The following is a 12112-nucleotide window of genomic DNA, read 5'->3' as shown; positions in this document are numbered from 1 at the left end:
TTTGGGAGCTGAAAAAACATCTAAAATTTATGATACAAAAGCCAGAAAATGAAACAAGAAAAAATTATAGGGTAGTTTTAACTGAGTTTTTAATTGTTTTATTATTTTTTTTATTTTAGCCGTTTTTATTGTCTGTAGGTGTGTTTTACTAAAAGCTTCCCGTATAAACGAAGCCCGCCTAGCGGCTGGTTTGGACATTAAAGAGCTAATATAGGGTCTATGGGTGGCAGTCATGAGCAAATATTTTCTAATGTCATGTAGTTTCGTCAGCGTATCTCCCAAATATCATACAGTTTGAGTCGGTGTCACCCAGTTCTGTTCTCTGTCGGCTTCACGAAACTTAAGGAAACTAGGATTTATAACTGACGATACCTTTATACCAATTTATCAAACCTTTTCGTCCTCTTGTACATATGGACCATACATCAAATTATGGATGCAAATCGAATGAAAATTCCCTAATCGGTCAACGGCTAAATCATATTGGTTCTTTCCCTTTTACTTTATTTTTTAATAAAAGCACTACGTACAACATTTTTTTTCGAAATTTAAAATTTGGTCCGTTGGAAAGAATTTTGATCAGATTTTTGAAAAAAAAAATTGGTCCAAAATAGAGCTTCATTGTGACAACGCTCGGTGTATGTCTGTCTACATAAAGCAAATAAGATCTGTCTCATATATTCAGAAAAGCCTCAATCATATAATTAAATATTTAAACATTTTATCATATATCCTTTCGGAGAGACCAAATTCCTTCTCATTTGTTGTGAATATTTCCCAAGTAGCTTCAACTGTGTATGCACCACTGGTAAATGGTAACATTTAATGGTTTTGTGTTTTATATATTTTTATGGATGTGGGATCTCGTTAAACCCACTTAACGTACGCACAGAGTAGACAGAAATTCAGAGACAGAAAGAGTTGCAATGGTAATGACATAACATTAATTGACTTTGTTTAAATGTTAAATGGAAGTTGTTGTTGTGGTTTCCGATAATTTTTGTTTTGTTTAAACATACATACATTTATTGTTGGTACTTTATTTCATTTAAATTATATCACATTATCACACATTATGAGTTAACAATTATACGATTACTACATAAAAAAGAAATATTTTATATACATATATGGTATTCTCATTCTTCGTCCATCATTAATCGCCGGATTCTTGATACTTGTCCTTTGGTCCTGAATCTGTGGCGAGATGACAAAATTCGAGCAATCAATGCTTCGTACAATACAATACAATATAACAATTAATCAAACATTTAAATATTTCACTTCAGAACATATGGTAATACATTGAGTGAATGGCATGCATGTGTACATTGGGCGGACAGACAGCTATGCATAAACATGAGTGTGTAAATATTCGGTCATTGTTAGGTCAATATGTCCTGGTAAATCTGTCAATTTTATACAATTGAAAAATAAATACAATTTGTCAATACAATGGGAGAGTAATAGGATGGAATGTAAACCAAGTGGCCAATGAAAATTAATAAAGTCCTTTACATGTCTAGAACTATGCTCTCTTTTCGATCGAACCTACAACCTATTACCCAAATGTTGTCATCCTTGACCACATGAACATAAACACAATTTTGAGGTTGGATACAGACCACATCAAAAGTGCAATTTAATGTTTTTTTTTTCTTCAATTTTATTTGATTTGGTCGTCATGGTTTCTTGCATGAAAAACGTTTTCACTGAATTCAAATGTCCTGCATAAGAAATATCTTCCCATAGAAAGAAGAGCCCTGAGTTTTTTTTTTTTTTTTGATAAGCAAGCAGCGAGGAAAATTAAAGTTTTCAACTCATTCCTTAAATATTTCATGTAGAAGAAGTCTTGTCTATTAACACACTGCTCTTCTTTTTTTTGGGATGGATTAATGAAAACATAGTCGTCACACACACACACGCACACATGCAAATCATACCTTCAAAATACAATTAGAATAAATTAATTTGTCATTCAATGAAAATGGTGGTGATCTTATAACTAAACATTGTTTTTGTTGTTGTCTTTTAAATGCATTATGTAATCGATAAACCTTAACACACAAACGATTTCTTAAAGCTAAAACAATTCGTTCTTTTTTTGTCTACAATTTTTTCTTAGTATTTTATCCATAGAGTTAAGTTTTAGTTGTTAATAAAAAAAAAACTATATATAAGTCAGTCCTTAAAAAAACAACTTCGTAAACAATTAACCATATGAGGAGAGGAGTATAGGGGATCAAGTGTAGTTACTATAGGGGGAGATACACACAAAAACACCATAAGCTACGTTTGGTCCTTTGGCGAGAGAGCAAGATACTTTAAGAAAGCACCCCCTTCTCCAACACTCAAAGTCCCAGAATATTGAAGCTGTTTTTGAAGCTGCAGATGTGTTTGTGTGTGTATATTTTGCAGTGTACAAATTTGTATCCTAGAAAGTGCTTATTGCACGCGTCAGTTATTATGAGCTATGGCAGTTGACGACACTGCCCTCTCCGCATATGTTCTCGCTGTTGATCTACTACTGGGAGCTGCTGAGGGAGATAGTTGCTGTGATGTAGAGTTCTGTTGAATATCCATGGAGTTGAGAGTGTTACTTGAGGCGGCTTTTTGATTGGGAAACAACACCGAATAGGCGGGAGGAGGATCCAATTCTTCATAGTTTGGAGGAGATGTTGGTGATGAGTGATTGTCTTGACCCATGCCTGCTGCTGCTGCATTGGCCGCATTTGCACTCTGCAGGGCGGATTCACGTTCATTGTTGGCTGCATGCTGCGATGCAGAAGCTGAAAGTGAATGGATGGTTTCAATGTGATAGCTATAGCGACAACAGATAACTAATGACAAAAAATAAAAATAAAACAAGGGAAGGGAGAAGGCAAGACGAGGAATCCAAAGTGAATTTGTGAATTTTAGGAATTTTTAGGAAAGAGAAAGAAAGAAGGTCGATTGTCGATGAAATTTAAATGGAAAAAAATAAAAATGTGAACTTTATCTTGGAGTTTCCACAAAACCATACACTTACCCCATAGGCCACATATTAAGAGGGCCCCTCCACATAGTAACATGCCCAGCATCAAATAGCCCCAGGGTCCATATTTGGATAGATCAGAATTTAAGCCCGATCTAGTACCATTTCGTCTATGATGACTGCCCAAAAAACTTGTAGCATTGTCCGATTTGCCTAGGCCTTTAGTAGAATTTTTTCCACCTCCATCTTCATCGCTAGTCAACTCCTCGTCCACAATCTCGTTTGAATCATCTAATTGAACCGTTTGTACTGATGTGGAATTATATCCTGTGGGTTTTTCGCCAGATGGTGGCAGCTCCTCCCCTGTTGGTCTAGCTCCCTTAGCAACAGTGGGTACATCAAATGCAAATAAATTCCGAAATACCTCTAAGGCAAAATGCTCGAATATATCTGATTCCATAACGGGTGGCACAGGCTCATCCGAACGACTGTGTCTCCAGCACATGGCATAATCTTCATCACTATCATATTCATTACTGAGGGGACAGTGGCGTATGCCATCGCAAATTAAATCTTTGGAAATACACAGAATTGGTTCGTCTCTGGAAATAAAAAAAAAATCCAACTAAATTAGACTGCTTGCTAATAATTATCAATCTAGATTAATAGTTTAATAAAATAGATAACAGCCATTTCATCCGCCTTTGAGTGTTCCAACAGTGGAGCCTCTCAAACTTGCACAGCAAACATTTCCTTAGGTTAGGTGGCAGCCCGATGTATCAGGCTCACTTAGACTATTCAGTCCATTGTGATACCACATTGGTGAACTTCTCTCTTATCACTGAGTGCTGCCCGATTCCATGTTAAGCTCAATGACAAGGGACCTCCTTTTTATAGCCGAGTCCGAACGGCGTTCCACATTGCAGTAAAACCACTTAGAGAAGCTTTGAAACCCTCAGAAATGTCACCAGCATTACTGAGGTGGGATAATCCACCGCTGAAAAACTTTTTGGTGTTCGGTCGAAGCAGGAATCGAACCCACGACCTTGTGTATGCAAGGCGGGCATGCTAACCATTGCACCACGGTGGCTAACCTAACCTAACCTTAACATTTCCTAAATAAGGACAACAATTTTAGGCGATGGTTGGCATTGACTTCTAAGAGGTTATTACAGTGGAATCTCTCAAACTTGCAAGCTCTGAAAAGCGGAAATTTCCTAATTAAGGACAAAAATTTTAGGCGATGCTGGGTATTGGCTTCTAAGAGGTTTACACTGTAAATAAGCATTTGTTCTTACCCGATTTTTAAGCACTGATGCTTGTTTTCACCCTTGCATTGGTCACCCTTTCCCAGCACAGTTACCATAAGCTTACTATTCAATATCTGGTTATTATGGTCCCATACAATACGCACACGTCCACGAAGCAGTCGAACAGGGTCATCCATTTCGGGTGCAGTATCCTCCAGCTGACATGGATCCAGTCGCCACTGTGGGGTGTGGGGGTCATGTGAACTAAACTGAAGAAAAAATAGAAATACACGTAAATTGAATTTATCAAATTTATCAAATATATGTCTAAAACAAATTTCGTATAGATACGAGTAGTATACAAAAAAATAGATATACATATATCCATTTGCATACTTAATATGCTATAAATATGTATGTATAAAAAATGTGTTTATTTATAGCAAGCTATTGCATATGGAAACCAAAAAGAGTTGGTTTATCGAAATGCGCAAATCAATGTTGCATTTGATACGTGGTATAAATTATTTAAAATATCATTCAAATCAAATATCCATTAACAACAACCTGGTCAGATATCCCCTTGGCAATCCTCTTCACCCTTGACAGGAGATACAGCAATGAATGTATTTTGTTTGCAATACAAATTCACAACATTCAAGCCTGTAGAATAGGGTGTGCCCAATGGTTGTGAGGGTGATTTAACAAGTAAACAAGTAGCAATGGAGAAATGTTCGACCGTATCGGATTTTTGATATGGTAAGTATCTTTAAAATGTTTCCTAAAGAAAATAGAACCTCATGATACAAAATTAGAAGCTAAACTGATAGACATCCAAAACAAAAATACTTAATTTTAGACAAATCAAATTCCATTTTTGTTATAAAGTATCATTATACAAATATATGACAAGCGTTGCAACGATTGTTTCTTAACATTTTATTTGCTTCTAAAGAATAATTTAAGCCCCAAAAACTATAAAAAAAAACTTCAACTATGTAAAGTGACAGGCTATATATAATATGTGCATAATATTTATATACGATACGAAATTTAAAAGAAATCAATTCAATGTTGGAATAGAATCAAAATGCAAAAAACTCATTGCTTTTCTAGAAAACAAATTTAGACCAATTTTAGACCAATAAAGTTTTTTTGTTATTAAAATTATTTCTTTCAGGCTAATCAAAGTTGGGTTGGAGACAACCATGGCAACAGGAGCAATACACAAAGATTTATATGGCTTCAAACAGAAAAGTTTACCAATAAATTGGTCTGCAATTTAGTTTCGGAGGAAAGATTATTTTTTCTGTGTTCGAGAACTATTAAAACATTTTATACAAGAATACACTCAACTTTTTCAATCGTTAGGAAAAATTTCACACGTGTAAAAAATATTCTTTGAAACACCCTAATGCACATGTTGTATGCCAGTATTTCTTTGTATTATATGTAAATGATTAGGGAAGAAATCTGTTTCATTGATTTGCATACAATAGATTCTGCTGTGAATCAAACTACGATGATGTCTACGAAAATAGAAAATAGAGGTCACTCACTGAGAGTGTAAAAAGTTTCTACAACATCATCTTAGAAATGAATAGAAAATTATTCTGTTATAGCATATGTATGTTTTTCCATGTGTAACCAAGCAATGAGAAATCATCACTGTGACGGAATTTAAATAAAGAGGCTGTTTTCATAATTAAAACTTTAATGTCGATGGTTAAGGTTGCTTTCATCGCATCACTAACAAAATTATGCTAATTTCAGGCAAAAATATACTCATAATTTTGTACACCCTAACCCCAAATAACGATAAGGGATGTATGATTCACAATTCCATATGCAATTCCTATTATGGGAGCATAGGCGATTATAATCTTCGGGAGACAATGTGTTCGCCTAGTGATGCCTAGTTTAATTGTATAATATAGAAAATGAACACCAACAAAAATTTAAGGATTTGTGTTTAAATTGAAGGATTAATTATAAGTATAATTAATGCCTTCTTACAACTATGTAGTATTTGATCTCTGGGTATATATATGCAAACTATAACTGGGCAACAGACTAAAATGCATTTAATACACACTACGATATTGCATCACTTTTAATTAAATATTAGAATCTTTCAATACTTACAATACTTAATGGACAACTACGCCCCACTTTCAATATCGTCGATGCATTCAACTTGTCTGACACTGTGGGCATGTTGTTTTTTCTGCTACTGGCCGAACTTTTTGTTGCAGCTCTTTGCGATCGATCTTGAGCTATAATCGGCACTGCCGACCGTTGTTGCTGCTGCTGCTGATGATGATGATGAGTGCTAATGTGTTGAGATGTGGGATGCCTTATTTTAGGTAAAATTAATCTTATAATAAAACCATAGTTGGGTGGAGCACTTAGAATCCTTGTGCATGATTGTTTATGAGCATTTGCACTGGCTGTATTGAACTCCAATATGAGACTAGATTCTTTACCGTCGCTCTCAACGAAATGTTCCTCTTGCAGGTTACATATGGGCTCAAAGGTGGGATTGGAACGAAAGTCAACATCTGTAATAGAGAAAAAGAAGATCGGTTGACATTCAAGATTTTAAAGATAGATTTAAAAAAAATATTTTTTTCCGGCTAGATTCTTGAGATGTAAATTTAATATAAATATACAAATCAATGCAGAATCAGCTAACAATTTTATTACACTCATTATTACTGCTGTTCATAGCAAACAATGACTGCTGTTTCTCAAACAGACAAAAATATGCTATTGTGGAACAGCAGACAACTGCTGAAAAGTCTAAAATTTCCTGAAAATCCGAATAAAATTATAAATTCACTTCGATCTATCCGATAAGAGAATTAGTGTGGTAGTAAGCCCGAAACAGTCGCATAGACCTCTAGAAAACTTTAACATCAAAAAACAATTAGTAGTTCTTGATTATGCAAAAAACTTTTGTAAACAAGTAGCCCTTGTTATAGAACAAAAATGCAACTGTTTCAACTAATGCAGTTTATTATTTCAGCAATTATGTTGGTTAAAAACATTTAGCAGACGAGTTTGCTAATTTAGAAATATTTATTTGCTTTTTCAGCAAAGAAACACGTTTGCGTTTCAACTAATGTATGTTTGTTACATTGACAGCTTTCCCCTTTTTCAACAAACAAAATCTAAACAGCAGTTTTTATACCCACCACCATAGAATGGTGACGGGGGTATAATAAGTTTGTCATTCCGTTTGTAGCACATCGAAATATCGATTTCCGACTATATAAAGTATATACATTCTTGATCAGGGAGAAATTCTAAGACGATATAACGATGTCCGTCTATCCGTCTGTCTGTCTGTCTGTCTGTTGTAATCACGTTACAGTCTTCTTGAAGCAATCGTGCTGAAATTTTGCACAAACTCGTCTTTTGTCTGCAGGCAGGTCAAGTTCGAAGATGGGCTATATCGGTCCATGTTTTGATATAGTCCCCATATAAACCGACCTCCCGATTTGGCGTCTTGGGCTTATAGAAATCGTAGTTTTTATCCAATTTGCCTCAAATTTGAAATCTAGAGGTATTTTATGACCATAAAGAAGTGTGCCAAAAATGGTGAGTATCGGTCCATGTTTTGGTATAGCCCCCATATAGACCGATCTCCCGATTTTACTTCTTGGGCTTATAGAAACCGCAGTTTTTATTCAATTTACCTGAAATTGGAAATCTAGAGGTATTGTAGGACCACAAATACGTGTGCCAAAAATTGTGAGTATCGGTCCATATTTTGGTATGGCATATAGACCGATCTCCCGATTTGGGGTTTTGGGCTTATAGAAACCGCAGTTTTTATTCAATTTGCCTGAAATTGGAAATCTAGAGGTATTGTAGGACCACAAATACGTGTTCCAAAAATTGTGAGTATCGGTCCATGTTTTGGTATGGTCCCCATATAAAACTACCTCCCTATTTGGGGTTTTGGGCTTATAGAAACCGTAGTTTTTATCCAATTTGTCTGAAATTGGAAATCTAAAGGTATTTTAGGGCCATAAAGAGGTGTGCTGAAAATGGTGAGTATCGGGCCATATTTTGGTATAGCCCCCATATAGACCGATTTCCCGATTTTACTTCTTGGGCTTCTAGAAACCGAAGTTTTTATCCTATTTGCCTGAAATTGGAAATCTAGAGGTATTTTCGGGTCATAAAGAGGTGTGCCGAAAACGGTGAGTATCGGTCCATATTTTAGTATAGCCCCCATAAGAACGATCTTCCGATTTAACTCCTTGGGTTTCTAGAAATCGTAGTTTTTATCTGATTTGCCCGAAATTGTAAATATTCTGGTATTTTAGGCTCACAAAAACGTGTATCGGATTAAGTTCCATTTGGTAATGTCTCCATATAGACCGACTTCATTTCTTGAGGGTGTAGAAGAAGGCGCACTGATCATGAAAATTGCTTGAAACTCAATGTAAAATTTCCAGATTTTACTTCTACAGATTTAAGATTTCAAATCAAGACGTTATTTTATAATTTTCTTGCACACTTACAAGAGATGTTAATGATTCCTCTAAACCTCAAACAAAAATGGTTCTTATAAATCCAGAATCTGATATAGTCCTCATAGGTGAAATCTTTAAATTTATCTTCGGGAAGTGTCCTCAAGTCCTCAAGCCCTCCTGAAATTTCAAAAGAAACCCTAATGTTTGGTTCATGGTGGTGGGTATTTAAGATTCGGCCCGGCCGAACTTAGTGCTGTATATATTTGTTTGTTAGCAAACTGTTATGACTAACAACATTTTTTGAGTGTATATGTCAAGTCACACTATTAAGGTTACATACACCACCCTTATGTAAGCTGCTTAATCTGAAGGTCAATCAAACTCCGTAGGCTTTTTGCTGTTTTGTAGGTCCACTAACAAATTTCTTTAGGTTTAGAATTTTCCGTAGGTGTAATTTTTGTATGTTTAATTTCTTTAATTCAAGCCATAAAATACCCCAAGTTTAAAACAAATGTCAATAGCCCAAAAAACAACTCTCACTACACCACAAATAATGCCATTGTGAGCTAATGTCTTTAGAAGAATTTCAGCCATATGACCATGGTAGATGCTGCCATGTAAATTTCTCATTATTTCTCAAAAAACAAAAACTGTTTTAATCTTCATGAAATACGTCACGCGAATCAATTTCAACATTTTCACACGTGACATAACAAAAATGTAACTACTAACTGATTTTACAAACTCAACACTATCGACATCACATCAAATGTAAAGTGGATAATTTATTCTCAAACTAACCGGTCATTTGCCGGTCCGCAATGTGATCGGTAGTTTTGTAGTTTTACACAATTATTGATATCTGAATATCCGGCAAGTAATCATGGAGTTCATTCAAATCTAAAAAATCACGTTTCGCAAACTAAACGCAGCAGATACACAATTCCCACATCCACCAAAAAAATATACTGCGAAACAGAAAACTATCGAAATATTTTAAATTCATATCGGGTCACAAAGAGATGGGTTATAGGCAGTGGGTACCACCAAAAAGGGGACCACCAGACATCAGTTGAATAAATGATGTGACGTTTTTCATTTTTTTCTTTGCATTATTTTCGTTTAATTATAGCAAAAACAAAATCAATTAAAAATAAAATCACGTTGAATATAAACTAGGTATTGCTGTTAGGGATACATAAAATTCTGTAGGGGTGTGTCAGATAAATTGAATGAACCGATATTTTGGAATTTTTTTAAACAAAATTTATAGATTCATAAAATAACTAAAATTCTGATTTTTATGGAAATTTTACAAATCCTAACTTTTAGCTTTAAACTGAATTCAAGACAGAATGACGAAATCTTTCTATAAATTACATAAATAAGAATCTCCCCAGAATCCATATTTGTTCGACCTATTTAAAATTTTATTAGCAAATTCCAAACATATATTACGTGTTAACTTAATTTTATTAACAACGCAGTTATGTTAATTTGACAATGTTTTGATGTTAAAAATACAATGCTCCCATAACAAATTTAGAGCTCGTGTCGTTTGGATATTTCAGTTATCATACTGGTACTTTCGCACTTAGCGAAATACGTCAACCAATAGGGAGTGCACTACCTTCAATTAGCATAAAACCTTCCTTCGATTCAAATTTAGTAATAATAATGAAAGTAAATTATGTTATTGTCAATAAGAAGATTTATAGCACACTTTTAATTGGGCACAGACTATAGGTTAATGTACTTGTACTCAGTCTAGAATTCAAGACCGAAGTACTCATATCGATGCAGTTATTGATGGGGCAATGGTGCTGCCTTGCAGAAAAGGTCATCCCAGTTTCAACCAAACACCATAAAGTTTTTCAGCAGTGGATTATCCCTCCTCAATAATACTGGTGACATTGGTGTGTCTTTCAATATATAGAATCCGGCACCATTCATTGATAAGAGAGAAGTTCACTAGTTGTGGTATCACAATGGACTGAATAGTCTAGGTGAGTCGGAAATAACCACAAAATACCTAAAACTGATCAATATTTTTAGCCGAAATGTGACTCGCCGTTATAACATGACTACACTCATAGAAAAAATCATGCACGCCGTGCTCAAAACGATTCGTTCATGGAAGTGAATCAACACACATGTGGTGTCAGGCGGTGTCAATATGACAACGATGAAATGGCACCATGCGTTATCGAAACAAAAACCAGCGTTCATGATCTGAAAACGTTATGGTTACGAATTTATAAACAAAATTTAAAAAGGTTTCCGCTACCGTGACTCGAACCTGTGTTTTCTGCACCATACGAGTACGCCTTAGAACTTTGCACCACCGTAGAGTTGTCATAATAAGGTCTAACGATTATTTTAAGACTTTCCACGGCCAAAGAAAAACGTATGCCGTTCATGAAATCGTGAACGCACGTGGACGAAATTGTGGACATTCCGTTTTGATTTATTGTGAACGTTTCCGTTTCATTTTGTCACCGTTCGTTCATGCCTGTGGAACGTAATTTTTTCTATTAGTGTATAGGTAGGCACTTGAGCTAAACGTAATATCGAACAATTTACTGGGTGTAAACAATTTGTCCAAATTATGTACAAGATATTATTCTAGCCTTAAGAATTATAATAATTATGTATTATTATATTACTTAATTGTATTTAGCTATTTTTCAATAATACCAGTAATTGCAGACTAATAAAGAATGATATCAAATGTCTAAAAGTTAAAGATACAAGAAATTCTTTGTGTTTTTCTATACATGGAACTCTTAATTTAAACATATTAATATGTCAAGTTTCTACTTTTGGCATGACAATATTCAAGTTTAACAACCTGTTGAAGTCTATTTATAGAAAACTTTCGTTTAACGCTAAATATTTTCATCTATTATTAAAGCAAAAATACTATGGTTAGAGGTCATTCTATTGAATTCTAATATTACATAGACCCTTAACGTTCTACCCAAATTCAGTATTCAACTAGACACATAGTATGTGTGATTTAATATACTTTTTATCGTCATATATGTCTAAATGCAGTGAGAAAAAAATCCATCCTCCTTTCTGTTGTAATCACATGTCATCTTTCAATAACAAAGCTATTCGATTTTTTCTTATCTGTAGGCATGTCAAATTCTAATGGTAGTTACATTTTTGATATAGCCCCATCACCTAATTGCGATGTTTGAGGGCATCATCAATATTTGGCGATTTTTCCATTTTATTTACATTCTAAACTTTATATACGTTGGTGCCACGATTATCTTTCTTCTTTCTTTATATAGCTTTTGTAATTTTCATGCGATGTGCCTGAAATTTGCAATATTTTTTTTTTGTAATAGCTGGTTGCTCAAGGTTTATTCTAGGTTAGGTTAGGTTAGGTG

At 34.6% G+C, this 12112-nt stretch overlaps 1 protein-coding gene across 1 annotated transcript in view; it reads right to left on the bottom strand.

Annotated features, from left to right (window-relative positions):
* Positions 1-1020: 1020 nt before the first annotated feature.
* LOC142238293 (uncharacterized) overlaps positions 1021-12112 on the bottom strand; it is a 29885-nt gene continuing 18793 nt past the window's right edge. Inside the window, exons 2-5 of the mRNA XM_075309900.1 lie at positions 6370-6785; positions 4273-4493; positions 3029-3576; positions 1021-2789 (exon numbers count right to left, since the gene is read on the bottom strand). Coding sequence (XP_075166015.1) covers positions 2458-2789; positions 3029-3576; positions 4273-4493; positions 6370-6785 — 1517 coding nt within the window. The 3' untranslated portion in view covers positions 1021-2457. The remainder of the gene's footprint in view (positions 2790-3028; positions 3577-4272; positions 4494-6369; positions 6786-12112) is intronic.

Source organism: Haematobia irritans, chromosome 5 (genome assembly GCF_050003625.1).
Source record: "Haematobia irritans isolate KBUSLIRL chromosome 5, ASM5000362v1, whole genome shotgun sequence".
In the NCBI taxonomy this organism is placed as follows: Eukaryota; Metazoa; Arthropoda; class Insecta; order Diptera; family Muscidae; genus Haematobia; species Haematobia irritans.
The sequence above is the reverse complement of the archived record's forward strand: the minus strand, read 5'-3'. Positions and strand labels throughout refer to the sequence as shown.